This window comes from Coturnix japonica, chromosome 3, assembly GCF_054131305.1.
Source record: "Coturnix japonica strain WE chromosome 3, WE-NBRP24, whole genome shotgun sequence".
Taxonomy (NCBI): Eukaryota; Metazoa; Chordata; class Aves; order Galliformes; family Phasianidae; genus Coturnix; species Coturnix japonica.
The window spans coordinates 19527218-19546242 of NC_140665.1; the positions used below are offsets into that span (position 1 = coordinate 19527218).

General features: G+C 34.8%; 1 protein-coding gene across 1 annotated transcript in view; it reads right to left on the reverse strand.

Moving 5' to 3' along the window:
* The window catches only part of USH2A (usherin), a 342112-nt gene that overhangs the window by 256566 nt on the left and 66521 nt on the right, over nt 1-19025 (reverse strand). The window contains exons 14-20 of the mRNA XM_085542932.1: nt 16733-16916; nt 12270-12433; nt 10197-10355; nt 6782-7276; nt 4972-5244; nt 3296-3453; nt 1914-2058 (exon numbers count right to left, since the gene is read on the reverse strand). Of these exons, the coding sequence (XP_085399058.1) occupies nt 1914-2058; nt 3296-3453; nt 4972-5244; nt 6782-7276; nt 10197-10355; nt 12270-12433; nt 16733-16916 (1578 nt within the window). The remainder of the gene's footprint in view (nt 1-1913; nt 2059-3295; nt 3454-4971; nt 5245-6781; nt 7277-10196; nt 10356-12269; nt 12434-16732; nt 16917-19025) is intronic.

Genomic DNA, 19025 nt, shown 5'->3' on the forward strand with positions numbered 1-19025 from the left:
TGTGAACAAACATTTAAATTAACTTGATATTTCTAGACACTGGCAATTCTGAAAGCAAATCCCTTACTGGTTTACCTCACGTGGACGTGCCAAATTTATAGCCAGCGAAGCACCCATTGATATACACACTTCATGTGACAAATTCCATAAATGAAGGGTCAGAGATTATTTTCCATTCTCCTCCACAAGATCAAAGGTGACGAACTAATTTAACTTAATGTAATTTCTAGCCTAACTTGGAGCACAATTCCAAGCTCCTGGATTATTATGGTGTGAGGAAACCATTATGCCAGAGAACTTTTCAGTTGAGACTTCCTCCAAAATCTCCCTGTGCCAGGGCATGGAGGGTGAGTGGCACACAGCCAGGGAGATGGTTGCTGTGCCAGGGAGACATTCCTTCATAAAGAGCTCCTCAACAGCCTTAGAAAGGCCATTTTAATTTCATTTTGCACTGTTCAGAGACTTAAAATGCTATTAATGGACTAAGATTTGATCGTCTGTTTTTACAAATACTGGGACTGGTTTTTCTTAACCATCTTCCAAGTTCAAACATCCTTTGATCAAATGTCATCACAAAAGTATTTTTAATTTTCTGTGAAAATACAGATTTCCAATACTTTCCAAAATTGAACTTGCACACAAAAACTGGAGGTCATTAAACAAGTTTCTCCAGAAATAAAAAAAATGTGAACAAAAGGTAAAATGGCATGTAAAATTTAAAATTTTTACTCCTTAATTCGTCAGAATTTAAGACACTGCACTAATATGCTTCAAAAACAAATGCTATGTGGCAAAACAGCTAACAGATCTGGATGTGTTTGTTATTCTGTTCTGTATTCTTCTGTCTTATTTAATGTGAAATGTCTCTAAGAATTAACACAACCATGGAGGAGGCGGTGACAAGCTGTCAAGTATAACTAAGCTATTGTTTCTGATTCTTTTAATAAATGTATAAATGCAAAGTTGGATCATGTGTAGTAATAAAGTGTGTCATTTAGGTCACACCTTTGTTTCCATGGTTATCAACTTAGACTGGACCTCTGTTCTTTGCACGGCTATGTGCTCTACGATAAAGTCATACAAGACTCTGTAGCTGGCCAGCTTGAAACCTTCTTGAGATACCATATGAGGAAACATCTTCATACTAACATTTCAGGAAGAGAGAAGACTGACAAAGCTATCTTAGCTCTTAGACACAAAAAGATCCTTCCTCTCTGTTCTGTATGACTGCTTATTTTATTCTGAATTTGTAGGAAGTTAGTACACTAGAAATTCCCTTATGTGGCTGAAATTAGCTCAGAGACTGAATTTTTTTTTAGGTTGCAAAGCCACTGGTATGCAGCTTATTAAGTATCATTTCCTTAGGGAAGAATATACATACATATCTGCAAGATATCTTAAATTTCAGGGGTTAAATAAGCATTTTGAAAAGAGCAGGCCTCCAATTTTGACACATAAATATGCTATGTAGCTTTGTTAGTCATGCACAAAAATTGTGCAACTCATTCTTTGTGGGTTAAGCAAGGCATCATATAGTACATATATTTTGCATGCCTTGTTATACAAATGAGACAGATTAAAAATACAGCATCAGAAATGAATGAACGAGCTCAGCAACACCGATGTACAGTTACAGCTTAATTAAACAGGTTAACATATATATCCATATGTACATATAACTTGCAGTTGAGAGAGTAGTACATATATCCTGTTGCCATAATATTATAATGTACCTCAAATGTTTGTTGAAAACACTGTTTTTAATCTGTCATGATAAACAAATAATAATTAAGGAAGTCACTATTTATTATTGCAACATCTATTCTTGTCACTCTGCATCAGACTATGATCATTTAAATGTTATTAAGAAACTGCATGTCAGATTTGCACTTAGATAGAGATAGTTTCCTTACCAGCTGCCAAAGTTTGCCCCATTCCTGGCTCACTGGTAACACAACCAATTTGATTGCAGAGAGTAATAGTGAAGTTGTATTTCCTGTAAGGTTTTAATCCTGTTGCTACATAGGAAAGTTCATGAGCCTCAGCTATGTGTAAAACCTGTCAAGAAAAGAAATGACTGTAACAACTGGTTAATAATATTTTCCTACCTTTCATTAATAAGATATTTGTCTCTGAATTTACAGATTCCTTCATTTGTACATGGAAAAGCTTGCAAAGACCAATTGAGGGAAAGAATTATTTCAGAAAATCTTAACAAGCTAGGATTTAAACAATAATACTTCTTATCACACTCTTTTATGAGGTGATAAGACAGGTCCTGAGTGGATAAATGAGGAAACAAAGTTACTGCCTCATAAAACTGTGTGGTGTACAGCTACAACCCCAGTGATGAGGATGACACTCTGAAGTGGTGAAATCTGACCAAGTACCGAATGTTGTAGTTAAGAGGCGCTAAGATTAATGGGAACAACTAATGCCTACAAACCTTTGAATCTGCTTCATTTGAATTATTTCAAGTTATTAGTTATAGGGAAAGTATGTAAGGTGTTACATGTTGGATAACTTCTTTATTGACTGATTATTTACACGAAAAATCTTGCTAGATCTTGCTAGATTAAAAGCAATTCACAATTAACTACTGTGTCAACAGCTGTAAAAGCAAGGTAAATTAATGTAACCCCCATTTTATAGACAAACAACCTAAGGCCATTCTGTGGCTAAAATTCAGTTCTGAGCTTAGGAGTGTAATTTCAGAGCATCAGTTCTACTGCTACACTCTCATCATATAAGACATTTCTTTGCTCAATCCTCAGCTTTTCGCTTACTATTACTGCTGTGGTGTTTGTTTTCCAAATCCAGTCACTCAAAAATAACAAGATTATTTAAAAACCATTTGTTTATCTGTTATAAAGTTATTTTTCTGCTCTGTTAGATTTCCCCAAAGACTTGTCCCCTTTTTTATGCAGAGGCCCAGACAGTTATCTTTTTAATGTAAGAACAGACTCTTCTAAACAACATGTCTTTAAGCATTTTAGCAAACGTAGCCATATAACGAAGAAAGACCTTGCAAAGATCAAGGTAAGTGTTGCTCAGACTGATCCCTCCTAATTTTGAATCATCACCACCAGTGAGAAGAAATCATCTCAGGAATATAACTTTAAACCCAGAAATGCATAACATTACAAAACAGTCAAGATAAATTGAGAAGTGAAATACTTACATCAGTGTAAATATCTAAGAAGCAGGAAAATAAGTCAGGAAAATACCAGGGAGGACACCAAACATTATAATTTCTCTTGTTAGCATATACTAAAAACTTACTGTAAAATCATACCTGGGAAAATGCTGGCAAGAACTTTTGTTCAGTCATCAAACTAATACTGTATCCCATCACTTCTCCTCTTGATAAATTATCTTCAGGTTTTTCCCATGATACATTAAGGGAATATGGGGAAAGAGGGAATACTGATGGAGATGGCATGAACACTGGGGCTGAAATCAAATTAATGCAATAACACCTATAAAATAACGCAAATTGTAATGCAACATTTCACATAGTACTTGTAAAACATCATTTCAGGCAGTCTTTTCCAATCAAATCCCTTTTTAACCATATCTTCATGTCTAACTGAAATTTTCCTATTATTTTAATAGACATTAAAAGTACATCATTCTCCACTTTTCCACTCTGGCCACAAATGCAGAAGAAAACTTTGCCTACATTTTCAAAGAAACACTAATAGACACTCAAGTCCTTAACCCTTCAGCAGGAAAGAAAGTACACAGAAAAAGTCTTGAACAAAAAACTTCATGCAACCTGGGAAAAAACTGATAAAAGCAAAAAGTGTTCAATACTTCAGCATCTTAAAAGCTATTCTGTTTGCTAGGCCAGTTTGAAATTAACGTGTCTCTCACTTCCTACAAAACAGTTCCCTTGTCTTCCATAGCTGAATCTGTAAAAGGATTGTTTGCACTGCAGTTAAATCCCCACCTGATTACTTTGTAATAATAGGATACCAACTCACAGCACTTCTGTTACGTACAAACAACCACTCTAATGGACCTCTTCCCAAACACAATTTAACACTTTTATAACATATAGTATTTAAGAACAGATAAGCACAAAGATTCACTCCTAAAGGGGAATTAGTTTAGCGAACTCTTCTCCAGGAGCAAATGACTGAGGACATGATTTTCACGCTTTTGGCAAACAAAAGCAACAATCGTGTAATGGAGATATTTAATTGCAAAACAGAGGCCAAATAGTTAGATTTCAGATCTAAAAGCTGAAATAAGTAGCTGTTATTCCAGAATACTAATTCAAATGGCAAACCGTTTTGAAAATTTGATAAAAGGGTTTATGATTAGAGTTGCTGTAAAACAATGCTCAACATTGCTCAAAAATAAATGGTTCATATTACAATAATTGGGCTCCATACAGGCTTATGAAAAGCTTCAAGTATTATACTCCTGAAAAAGGCTTTAAGTTTCTTACAAAACAACAACAACAAAAAAAAAAACAACAAAAAAAAAAACCAAAGAAAAACACCTGTTTTCTAAATTATCAAATCCTCCTTTCAGGAAAACTAAGTTGAAGATCGTTCCTGGAACACATTCCTGATTCATACCAACTATTAATACATTAGAAACAGATTCGTTCTGTCACAGATGTCTTTGTCCTCTTATGGTCATACAAAAAAAAACTGGGAAACAAGCAAAGAACTCAAACTCTGCTTGGTTGATTTTGCATCTTATAGTCTTAAAATTTCCAAGTGACATTTTTAAGAATATGATTTTATTTTGAAGAAAAAAATGTTGGTTTGGTTGTTTTTTTTTTTTTGCTAAGCATGCTGGGTTATGAGGTAATTGACTTTTCTTTTAACTAGTTTAAAAAGTTTTCTCTATTTTAATCACTCCTGAACAGATCCTGGTGAAAAAAAAAACCACCAGACTTCACAGATAAATTTTTTTCCTTTAAATTTTAATGAACAAACTTAAACCAATACTTACCAGCTTCTGCTGTTCGTCCTGATATCCAATCTGAAGATACACTACCTGCCATGTTTACTGCTAACACATAAAATTCATACTCTGTGAATGGCTCAAGGTCAGAAACTATGGTACTGGTCTGTGGTGGAGCTAGGGCATTTTCATTAGCAGACTCCAAAACTGGTTGAGGGCTGAGCCATCCACTGCTTTGGAAAACACGAATTTCAGGAGGAGGTTCATCATCAAATGGTTTTAATTTTTTTCTCATATAAAGTTCATATCTTATAATTATTCCTAGGGATGAAAAAGAAAGAAAAAAAGTCATCAAAGAGTCACAGAATGGCCTGGGTTGAAAAGAACCCTAAAGATCATCCAGTTTTCAACCCTCCTGCCACAGGGGCAGGGTCATCAACCACCAGACCGGGCTGCCCCAGAGTGACTCTCTGTGTGAAAAACTTCCTTCTAATATCCAACACAAACCTCCCCTGTCTCAGTTTAAAACCATTCCCCCTTGTCCTTTCACTATCAATTGATGTCAACCCTCCTGTTTATGAATAAAGTAACACCAAAAAAATTGCATTTAATCTGTTTCTGGATAGCTACTAAAATAATAACACTGGTACATTTAAAGACCTAACAATTAAAGAGTTAATATCATAAAACTTATAGCATAAAATGTGCTACAGAATAAATCACATACATAAATCTCCGTGATTTATCAGCCAAACACTCACTTCTGCATTTCTTGCATTAAGCTAATTTGATAATAAACACCTGAATTAAGAAAAAAATTTATATTTATTATTCTTTTTATGTAACAAGATCTCTTAGGAGAAAAAAAGCCTTCACCCTTGTCTTTTGCAAAGTCCCACAGATCTAACCCAAAGTCAAAAGAAATGTAAAAGGATTGCTTAAAATTCCTTTGCAGGCCATTGCACACAGATAAAGGCTGTGAAGGAAAAGCATATATCTTTCATGATTTATGTCAAGATGCAAGTATTCACAGCAATTTTCAAGACCTGTATAGTAAGAATAGTCTCTCTAAATAATTAGAAACATTCTTGTTCAGGGATTCTCACTGTCTAACCTGGTAATATCTGGCAAGTAAGATATTTGAAAAGTTCCCCATACAGCTCATTTTGTGAATAGAGAAATACATTCATTTTGTGAAGATACAAAAAGGTTTGTTCTAGCACTTATATCTGTGCCTGTAAAAGTTCACAAAGCTCAATTGCACAAATACTGAAAGATAAAGTGTTTACTAGTAAAATCTGAGGCATCACAAAGTATCCTACAACATCTGTGTTCTCAGATTCAAAAGCCTAAAACATTATTAGGCAAGTTAGATCAGCAATTCTTGGCAATGGCCTAATCCCTAACAAAGTTACAATGGTAATAGAATTAGTTACTACACATGACGGATGGTTTTAAAGCAGACTTCTCAGTTAATCCTTAGATTTTCTTTTTCATAACTATTGCTTGCTTATTTTTGCTTTATATGGCAATCTTGTCACATCTGTCTGAACCCAGCAATCTGGCAAATTAGGAAAAAATTAATTTTACTGTAGATGTTTAACTATAAATGTGATTTTTTGTTGCAGCAGATGCCAATAAGGGCTAAATTCAACACATTTAAGTTGGAACTTTGGACTCCAAAATTAAAAATAAAAATAAGAACAGACTCCAAAAATACATTTAGTGGCATCAGACATGATGCTTTACCTTATTCTCAGTTCACGTCACACAGATTAGAATAGTCTAACCAGATCTGTAAACATACTTGATCTTCTCTGCAAAATGTTTGATTTATGAAAATAAATTTATGTCCTACCATTTGGCTTCTCAGGTGCTGACCATTCCACAGACAGTTCTGTAGAGCTGATGTTTTCTATCACCGGTGGTTGCAGACCTTCTGGAGGAGCCTGTGCAGTAATTACTGTCACTGGCTGGCTCTTTAAGCAACCTCCACTAGTACAAGCTTGCACAGAAAAAACATACTTTGTAAATGGCATGAGATTCCAAATAATTGCTGAAGTTTCTAACCCTTCATACTGACCACAAGGCTGAAGATCAACCAAGACAGTACATGTCAAAATGTATTTCTCTATGGGCCCAGAGTCATTTGAGGGGGTTGTCCAATAAAGCAAAGCAGAGTGGTGACTAACAGGAAATACGGGATTTAAATGCAAACTTCCTGTAGGTGTCCCAGACTTCGTTCTGTATGTCACCGAGGCACTTCTAGTAAAACCATGTATATTGCTGGCTTGGACATAGTAGGAATAGAAGGTATATGGAGATAAAGCAGTATCAATGAAGGTATGAATACCTAAAACAAACAGGTGAGAAGAAAATTTTCAGTCTAGTGCATTGAAAAATAAATCTTACTTTGCATACTAAAAGCCTCTCCAGCAAGCTCAGGAAGTAAGATATTTCTGCATGTTTTCATGCTCTGCTTGAGATTACTATGATCATTGTCACTTCTCAGCTTCTAATTTTAGTATTCCACTGCACACAGGCATCACTAGAGAAATGTTTTCTGCAGAATCTCTCCTAGTTCCTGCTTTGATTGTGAACACAATTAATACATTTATCTTAGTATTTGTTTGCTTGGGAAGAATTCTTAAAAATATCAATAAATCAGCATGCGCTAATGTTAACAGAGCTGAAATAGAAACAGAAAACAAAAACATTTTGTGAATTTTTAAACCTTGGTTTCTGATTTCTTTTATAGCATAAGACTAAATCTTCCACCTTTCACTGCTTTCACTTCATCACTTCCAAAATAATGCCTAATGTTTCATTTGTAAAGCACTTGATCTTAGATAAAAAAATGAAACAGAAGTGCAAATAATTATTTGAAAGGTATATCTGAAGTCTGAATATTTACCTTCCTCACTCTCCATTACTCTAGACAAGCTTCATAGCAGCCATGACCACAAATATCTCCTGAGCAAGCCACAGAAGCAGTTATGCATGTTGGTCTATGTCCAGCCACGGCATGATATGAATTTCCACGTGATTAATACCATCCATTGTTTTGCTTCAATAAACAGTGAACAGTGAGCAACTGCCTACATGCTAGAGCCTGAATGCTCTTCAGCTTCTTTAAAGCAAATGTAACAGACACAGCTATTTCTAAGACCTCCCTGTAGATCTGCACTGGCAAGACAGGCCTGGATACAAGTTCATGACAATCAGAAAATAACTTATATTGTTAACTATTCAAAACATAGTACCGTAGCAGCAGTATCAGCCCAGTAATTGTTCACAGTGCTTCAGTAGCACAGAACTTATCACTAGAGTTCAGCAGTGAAGGGATCAGGCAATTTCTGATATTTTAGGCAAGTTTCCAAAATGACCCCATCAGCGGCAGTGGTGGTTACTGTGATGTCAGTGTGCATTGCAAGATTTTGGATTGAAAATGGCCAGATTATTCAGTGCTGATCAGCAACTAATCACCATCTGGAAACTTTGTTTCAACAGGAATACAGACTAGATAAAACTGGATAAAAACAAAAAATTGAAGTTTCTACATTTCTTGGGCAAACAACCAGCTATCTATTTAGCAACATTTGTAAGTAATTAGGATCAATGTGATTTGGAGTTAGAACCAGAAGTAACTTGGCTTTTCAGCCACATTTTAGAGGAAGAATTTCACATTATCCACAACACAGATTGGTATATCCTAAGCTTGTTTCTGAAAGAAGTTAGAAAAACATTGTTTTAATTAGTTATTCTGCAATACTGTCAACACAATCTTCAGGCTAATTTAGAAGATTATTCTTAATTTTCCATGCAAAGTTATAAGACAGTGTTTGTCCAGATGCACTCCCAGTGCATTTCACAGGCATTATAAATTCAATGCTACACTGAGAAAAAAAAGAAAGTAAAAAAGCCAAACAATATCAATGGCAGTAACAAAATATTCTCTGATACCGAAATACCAGCAGATGACTTTACATCATTAGTAAGATGGATCGCCAGAAAATGTAAAAATAAATAAATAAATGAGTTTAAGTCAAATCATTGCTTTAACAAATCAGAAGTTTTGTTACACAGAAATATGCTTGTCTCATTCATTATCCAGCTAAGCACATTCAGAGGTTTTTACTCTCACTGAAGTATGTGCAGTTATGAATTAACATCATCAACATTGTACTCAGTTTCAAGAGCAGAGATTTATGACAACAAAATATATTTTTGAAATGACTTCATATTTTTACTCTATTGATATTAAAGAAGTTGATGTATTTCCTATTAGCTCTACAAACTTTTTGTAATAATTCTTTCTATCCTGTCACTTGACCATATCCATGCATTTCACATGTTTCTTCACAGCATTATTCTATGAAGTGCCCAAAGTCAAGCATAACCCACGCACAGTAATCAGTTGTAACAAAACAGAACATGAAACAAACAAACAGAAGAAAATATTTTTTAAGCCAAACGATTTGTCCTACTGAAAAAAAAAAAATCTACTTTACCCATCCATTATAGAGTAAGCATCAATAATGAGGAAAAACTCAACTTTAAAGCCACTATTTTAATGCTCCAATGGAAGGAAAATGCAACAAAGAAGCTGCAGACTGGGAAATCAGTCTAGCTGTATTAAAACACGCCTGTCCTTTTAAAAAGCACTTGTATGCAGTATTACATAAATACAGGGTCCAAATCCATCTCCTTTGCTTTGATAAGACAATCAATACTAGCACAAAATGGCCTTTCCAGTTATAACAGAGTGCCAAATCCTTGAGGATTGCCTTCTGAGGATCCCTTTGCAAGCCTCAACATGAGAGAAGTGGTGCTGCAAAAGGCAAACCAGGAGCTACACTGATAGCTCAACAGAAGGTGCTAAAAGTTAGACCACAAAAAGCTTTCCTACTCTGTTAACAGTTTAAAACCAGGAGGATGAAAAATAAAAGAGTTTAAGCATTTTATGGGCACTTCCATTCACTCTAATTCTTTATTCAGGATGTTAGCAGTGTCTCTCCTTGATTTTGGAACCTGTGTATTCTTGCACAGAATTCTTTAAGTTTGTTCATTTGGTTTGAAAAGTAAAAATCTGTTTTATGTGACTCACTTTGCTGATTTTAAATCAGTGCTCATTTCTTTCAAGGAAAAATAATAAAGAATAACCAACTAAAGACAGTAACGTATTCAAAACTGAAAAGGATGATAATAACAATGCAGAAAGAAGAAAAAAAATACATACATTTAACAAAATACATGTGCACACAAAAACTTACTATAAGGGTAGTAGTCTTCAGCTGTATAAATTTCAGTCTCATCCCTATACAACAGGTAAATAATGCGGTTAGAATTTGGAGAGTCAGGGGAATTCCACGAGAGACTGATAGCAGAGGAATTGAGAACTTCTCCTGTAGGAGGCGGTTGCTGGAATGGAGCTAAAACACATATACAAAAACAGTGTTTAATGATGTAGGCAATCAAGAGCCATACGCATAAATGATAACGCAAAGAAAGTGGTATATAAGATATGGTTTTCTTTAAGCTTTTTTCATTAAATAAAAACTTTCAAGGAAGCATACATTCATTCAGAAAAGACTTTAAAATCAGTTGAACTGAGCTATCCAAATGGCCTTTAATCCATTTAGCTTTTTATCCAAGTTCAAATTTATATATTCAAAGAAACAGCAATTACAAATAATTCCTACCTATATCATTTATCTTTATCATGTTATTATTAATCAGTTTTACAGCTGGATTGCAACTGACCTTTATCCAATGTATATCTCAACATAAATAATTAGGTTGGTTTATGTTTTTAAAGTACTTGGAGGAAGAATGGCATCATAGAAATTACCATGTATTATTATACATTCTAATGAAACTTCTTAACATTTCTGTAAAGAAACAAGCTAACCAACTAACTTCACACTGAATAGATGCTATATGTACTACAGAAAAGTAATGTAAGAAACAAAGCAAAACTGTCTTTAACAACAGACTTAGAAAACTATCACCTCTGGAAACAGATCTGACTCTTCATTCTGTTTCCTTTATAGTATTGTGCATTCTGTAATCTGCAACAGATTATTTGCAAACCAGAGGTATTTACAATCTAAATTCAAGCAGGTATCAAAGCGCCCCTGTAAATAATCTCTTTGTGCATATACATATCTGCTTGAAAGTCTACAGTACACATATATCACAAAGATATATCGCATATAAATTTCTATGCAGAATAGATGTCTTGAAAGAAGATCAAGAAATACATAGAAATTGCTTGGGAACACCTAACCCTGCTGTTGCATTACGCATGGCTTCATGTGCTGATTTGCAATACAACCAGTCATGTCATTATTAATTAGGTCTACTGATGGAAGTTACCAATTAGCATCTGCAGAGAATCTCACTAAGTGGTTATGAGAATTTTTAAGACTGAGCTTTTAACTGCATATGACAGTAGAATGTGACAAAACAATGTAGAACAATTTTTCCATTCTTAGCACAGGTCCCAATCACAGAGTTTGGCACTGTATAGTATCATGTCCTCAAAGCACTTTTCTGAACTCAGAATTAAAGACAATTCAAAAAATGAATTTTCTTATTACATATAATGCTTTTCCCCTCCTTTCATATCCCTGCCATCAAAAAGACAACGCACCAGCAGTGAGCAGTATGAACATTTCAATTTGACACAAAGTCTTGCTGTCTCTTCAAATCTAGACTCACTGCAAGGACAAAAGAACAGATGTTCCATTGCAAAAGGACTCCTTACACTTCATGATCTGGCCATCAGCACAGCATTAGCCAAACCTCATACAACCCAGTTTGCAATGCTCTGATCATATCACGTATTTTCCCAGACTGACTGAAAAAAAGTTCCATGAGGAAACAGAAAAAAGCGACGCAGCACTGAGGACCAGATTTTGAATTAAATACAATTTTTCTGGTTTTTAAACATTTTGAAGGCAGGAAAAAAAAAGGGGGGGGGGGGGGGCAAGGCTAAGCTGTAAGTTGCACAAATATTTTTGCATTCATGAGACTAAAAGGAGAATTCTGCCTTCGTCACTGTAAAGAAAGTGGTAAAAAGTGGAAGGAACCTATGGCTTACCTCTCAAGTAGGTTTGACCAGCAAGTAAAAGCTGTATTTATGGCATGGAGCATTCTGTACATGGCAACAGAAAATGCTCCTAGGATACTGACAGCAGAAAATACAAACTTCCAGGGCAAGAAATATAGAAGAAAAAAAGCCAAACCCAGTTTTAGTACCGATGAACTAATTTTATACTTCTTAATTCAATAAATAAGCATCAATTTGAAAGACACGCTTTTAAGGCCTAACATCCACTTACTTTTACTGCAGCCAAATAGGTTGTGGACATCCAAATTACTGGCATCGGGAACACAGTTGTCACATTTCAAGCCAGTTACAAATTGTTTACAAACACATTGTCCAGTAACAAGATGACAAGTCCCACTAATGGCTCCTGCAGGATGACAATTACAGTGCTGACATCTATAAACAAAAGCAAAACAGGGAACTGATCAAAACACATTAACACTTCAGTTAAGCACAGTAGGGTTTTGTTTAAAAGATTCTTGTGTGACATAATGAAAAAAATCATAAAAAGTTAAGTAGCCTGAGACACAGCAGAAAATCCATCAGCCTAAAAGAAATAAAAGTAATTTTAAAAAGTTGCACACCATAAAAATTAAAATCTCAATGCTAGAATGATATTCTGATCTATATTAAATCTGCTTGGAATTAAAGCTCTATCAAATATATTGATTCATTTATCAAATGCATATTAATATTTGGTAATAACTACATTATGCACTCAGTCCTGCGGTGCTTTCATGTACAGTCTTTCTGGCACAAATGTACAGTTCGGGGTAACATGTGCAGTCAGTTGCACTGGTTCCTGCATGAAACAGGACATCTGAGAAACTATGTTCTCATGATCAGCTTGATTTTCACTCGGTATACTATTTACCTATTGACACACATTTAAAGGACAAACGCCAATGCCGACATCTTTGTCAGCAACATGACATCTTTGGAAGATTCCAAGGGAGAGGCAGTCATGCCACATCCCTCTGACAAGATTAGATGAGTTTATTTTCTAATGTTCTTTGCTTGGCCAAATATGAGGAGATAGAAGGCGGTGCCTTTACACAATTTACTTCATCACTTTTGCAGTTATCACCATCACCTTGGCCTATCATCTCCTTCTGTAAGGAGGCAAAAGGGAAAGTGAGTTCACTTATGACTTAGGTGTGGGCTTTTTAAGGCAAGGGAAAAAGGAGGGGAGGGTGGAAAGTGTTTTCGCATTAGGACACAAAAATTCAGGTCAATAATCAGTGAAATAGACATTAAATGTGACAGATTTTTAAACAAGTTAAAGAAAACTCTTCCCATATATTTTCAACCCATCACAGAGCTCTCTGTATTAGAGTTCCTTTACTCCACAGCAGCTCGTGCTGTGTGATCTCCTGGGTAATCATTCAACACCCTTAAAAAGGCTGATAAAAGCTAAAGCTGCAAAATAAGCTGCAAATTTGTTTTATGGACTAATATCCTCTTGGGAATAAATAAAATACATTCTCTCTTGGAAACCACTATTCTGTAGTTTGTTCTCTTTTACAGTCAAGAGAAAAGGGCAATTTTTTTTTCAAACTGTATTAAGTCCTTTCATCTGTAGACAGCATTTCCAAATCCCCCTTCAAATAGAGGTTTTGTTTAGACTATTTAAATGCCATGACGGAAAAAAATGGTTTAGTTAGAGGAAAAAAAGAAGACAGAATTACTTGCTCAGCAAGACAGCACTTTATAATTTATTTATTTTGTTATGTGATGAGACATTTAATATGTAGAGTTTGGGGGTGAGAGGTGGTTAACGAAATTGTCTCAATCTCTAAACAGTAAGAGACAAGTTTCCCTTCCCACACTCCTGTATATTACTGCACCTCTTATGATTAAGAGCCTCCTGAGTATTCTGGTTTTCATTATCATTCACACAAGACAATCAAACTCCCATACACATACAATCACAGTAAGAGCACAGTAATACTTTTCACTGCCTGACAGGGTGGGGCTGCTGCGTTTCACTTGAAATAGTTCTAATTTCCTCTAGAAAAAGCATAAGCTCCCCATCTCCCTCTATAATTAATTAAGGTCCTGATCTTGCTGACACCAAGCATGTTATCATATCTGATTCCACACAATTTTCTACATGCATTTTCAGGATAAACACAACACATTTTCTTAAACTATGGAACATTACTACTGGTTTCATTTTTATGCACTGTTCATGCTTCTGAGTAAGGATTGAGGACAGTCAGTTCAGGACTGAAAAAAACTTATCATTTGAAACTTAAACTTGTAAGAAATCTTTTCGGCTTTCTTGTTAAATGCAACTTCATCAGGATACTCTGAGTCAAATATATTTATGATTTATTAAAATAGAATTATATATAATCAGGGAAAACAGACTTTTAAAACATGGAAAAAAAAGTGTCGGGGCAAGATGAATTGCAATATTGATTTTGTGAGGATAAATGGCTTTTGTAATATTAATACAGAGAAACCTTTATTACATTGACTCTCTAGGTGCAGTTAGAGCCTCTCCAGCAATCTGTTTAAAATCTTCATTTTTCATCCTTATGGGAAAACCTCACTTGCTAAATGGATTTCATAAACAGTAATCTGTCAAGATATATATATATAGATAAACAATTTGTGATGCTCATTGACCAGTTCATTATAGTAAACAATACTAAACTAAAGTAAGGCATATCACAAGTGTATTAATACCCACAATTATAATAGATCTGTTCAGGCCACTGTAAACAACCAGAACCTCTAATTCACTGATTGTCGAGGAAATAACTTTCCTTCATTAGCTGAAATGCATTTAAAAAAAAAAAAAAATGTAGTTTCTGTTTTGCCTTGAAAACACCACAGAAGAAATCAGCACACACATACATTCCTCTAAGACTTACAGAGTTTTAAAGGCTCTCAGTTCCCGTATGTCACAACTTTTGCTTCTTTTCTTCAACTGTGCTAAGGCAGATATGTCTTTGCTACTGCTGATAGTTCATATCCTTTTTATTCTATTACTAAAGAGTTTTTAAAAGATGCTTGGAGCAAAAATGGTTTCAATGGCTGTGCAACATTACAAAGAAAAAAAAAAAAAAGAGTATACCGCTCTTTTTAAAAGGATATTAACAGTTAAAGAAATGGATTAGAATAGATTAACAAGTAAAGACTTGGATTAACATTTTCAGTGGATAAATGGTTCTGCATGAGGAATAGAGGTACGTTGCCCAAGAAGATGGTAACCAAAAGACAAGTGTACACAACAGAAGTTAATCATGTTATTATACTACCAGAGCAGTCTTCAATATTGTCATGCAGATTAAGAAGCACTAATGCATTAAAAGCCAACTCCAATTAACTATCCAGAATTGAAAAACTCTTTATAAAATAAGACTTACTTCCAATCTAGATATATCTGTCTTTTGAATTTCAGAAGACAGCTCAAAAGGCAAGTAATGGGAGACAAACATCTAGTTCAAGATCTAAAACTTTATCTCATATGCTAAAAGTTGGGGGTGAGGGGGTGGGAAATCTATTTCAAGTAACTGAAAAAAAAAGATTAATAATAAAGAAAATCTATTTAAAAGAGAATATAAATATTGCACTGATTTTATTTCTCACCATTACAAATGACAGGAAGTGAAAATAGGAAGTCCTTATTCCTACAAATTACTTTATGACCATTAGCAGAAGCCTCGGTGACCCATCACAGTAAAAAATAATTTTAAAAGTCTCTTAATGAGTGACAGTAACATAAAAGTAAAAGTGAAAAATCTGCAGAATAATGTCAAGTATATGCCAGACAAGACTGATAATCACTGCCTAAAAGCATGCCAACACTAGCTCGGGGAAAGGAGCATGGGGATGAATATTTTGCTCATTTTGCTTAAGCTTTGTTTGTTTTTCAGTTTTGTTTGTTTTTTAAAGGCATAAATACAAAGCATAAAAAAAAAGCCTAACACCATCAGTCTGCATGAAAATATGATAGCATTAGAGCTGTGCAATCTTTCTGGACAATATTTAGGAGGAAATTGAGATGGTGAGGATTAAGCAAAAAAAAAAAAAAAAAAAAAAGACAACCCTGGAAGAGAAAGATAGAGCAATAGTTGGAATAACAATGCATTACCTATAGATATATTTTACCTCTTATGTTCCAGAGAATATATCCATATAATTTCAGTATATGTAAAGGCCCCCGGGTACATTAGATAAACAATTCGCTCTGTGGTACATAAGTGCAGGATAAGAATACATGCATTCAGAACAACAGATATTTAAGAGGAAAGGTGCTGTATTTCTACTGCTGCTGACATTAAAAAAAAGTGAAATTAAGGAAGACCCTTAAGAATGGTAGATTACATTTCCTATATATAACTGAAAATAAGTAATTTATTAGTCAGCGATTAACACCTCACAAAATCATAGATCCTACAGAGGACACCACTGAGTGTGGTGTAAGAGTTACCAATAGCTATAACATTATATACTGCCTTTACACAGCTATTACATTTGCTCTGCTCTAATCTGTGTCGTAATTTTTAATTTCAGCACACGTGAGCACAGAGAATTGCATAACTCACTCAAAGTGCATGCAAGAATCCAAAGGATGGATATTACGCTGAGCAACTACTTTTTGTCGCTGAAACTGCAGAATGAGATACTATGAGAAAAACATAAAGGGTGTTTTAATTGAAACATAATAAAACGAACACTCACCTCCCTGTGACAGAGTCAAATCCAAAATGATGTTCTTTGCAGCGTTCACATGTCCGTCCCGTTACAGAGACATCTTGGCAAATACATTGGCCAGTTAGCTTGTCACACACCTGATTTGCTGAACCAGCTGTGTGGCACAGGCATGGCAGGCAGCCAGTGACACTGGATGGAGAGAAATAAAAACCTAAAAAAGAGAAGGAGCTTTGAGAATAGACAGTATAAGAACAAATGTTAAAAAATTAACACAGTAAGACTGATAGTAACTTGCCTATAATCAGGGATAAAGCATCAGAACCAAAGATTAGGTAATAAATGTACCACCAACCCAAAGCAATACAGCCTTCCTGCAGAGCAGAGGTCCTAAACCTCACTGGCACATTCTAAAGGTATTATTTACCCTCTAATTGCTAATTCTGATTTTTTATTACCTACAGACTTTTTGAAACAGAGCAAATGAAAATAGGGAAAGTAAAGATCCAAGGACGTAAGAAGTACTAACAAATAGCACCACAATAGAAGCATAAGTAGTAATAAGAAAGAAAAGGCATTTGTCTATACTAGTTTGATGACATCTATGGTCTATATTACATAGCTACAAAATGGGAGAAATGCACATTTTCTTAAGGTGTCTCAATCTTTTTCAGCCAGGGGTGATCCCTTGAACCCTTGGAATTTGTGGATGTTTCTTAAGAAAGCCTGTATGTGGTCAGCATTCTCAGATCCATGTAAAAAATGTTTGATTCCTACTTAATATCCTATATTCTACTCACACTCACAAAAATAAATAAATAAAAAAAATAAAAATTAAAAAAAAAAAAAAGAAATAGTAAAGTGTCAAAAAACTGTTATTTACCTGCTATTAAAAAGCTTTCATTCTGAAACCTATCTTTCTTTTCCTGTATTATTTCAAATTATGAACTGGAACATTCAACTTTACCTTCCGCCATTCTGTTTTTCACCCTGTTCCCCTCACAAGTAATCTTTATCCATGCAGCTTTCTAACCTATTACAAGTAAATGCATTCATATAGACTACATATACCTCCAAGATGGACACTGAAGAATTTGCAGCCTCACTTGAAATTACAAGTGATTTTTTAACACAATTCATAGTGATAATGTACCACTTGTCTAATCTATTTCTCTATGAACTCATTCCATTCTTACTAAGTTTTTTTTCCTATATGCCACATCAGAAGACAATTCAAATAATCGAATACTAGTAAGAAGTAAAATTATGCATTTTGCCAAAATTACTTTCTTTTCTTACATGATTATTAATATTCATATCACTGAGTTTTTCAAACTGCTTTGATGTTTCTTTTGGAGTATTACAGTTGATTAAAATATAGCAATGCATATGAGTTCAGCAAATGATGATGATACAGTCTTAATAGCACACATTAGCAGTGAGTAGCAATCTTCAAGCAGTGGTCCTAGCATTTGCAAAGACTTCTCAGACACCTTCCCCATCTACAGATGAAGTTTAATCAATTTCTTCTCAGTCATATTCTCAGTTACCAAATCTTTTTCAGTGTCCAATAACTTTCTGATGCCTTGTTTTATAACAAGGGGCCCAAAATTGTATTGTAAAATCTCATATTGCTTACAGCCTTATTATTTATTTTCTCTTACATGAGATTGTTTCATATATACACCCCTAGGGTGGTATTCTCTGACTTCATGGTGGTGTTGCACTGTGAGCTCATCTCCAAATAGCAGAAGAACTAAACAAATTGAAAACATTAGAATTTTAGTGCTCAGATCTTTGTTCAAGTTTAGCCTCTGATCCTCAGTGAGATAAATCTCAAGTGGACACTGAAGTGATATCAGTCTCCAGTTAACATACATTCGCATCATAAAAAAAACATGCTGTTGGCACTTTATTCCAGAGAGGCCCTGAAGTGAGCCACCGTAGAGACTGAATAGCTTGAAGTTATTAGTGAGGCAGCATGTATTATCTCATACTGCAGTTGTCTGCACAGTATAGTATTCATCCTGTGCATAAATAAGGAAAGACCATTTCCCAGCAATGTCACTCTTGAGCACAATGAACAACTCCACTCCGAGAACAAAACAGGAAGATAGGAAACAAGTTAAGCCTGGACTCCAGCAGAAGGTCAAAGTGCTTCTTCAGAACCCAGTTTACAGCTGCAGTAAACGATAAGCAGACAAACTGAAACAGATTCTTGTCCACAAGAAATTTTGCATAAAATTAATGCTTAAGCAAAGATCATAGTGAATAAATAAGCCACACCTACTATGGAAATTAATTTCATCTGAGCAGGACTGAT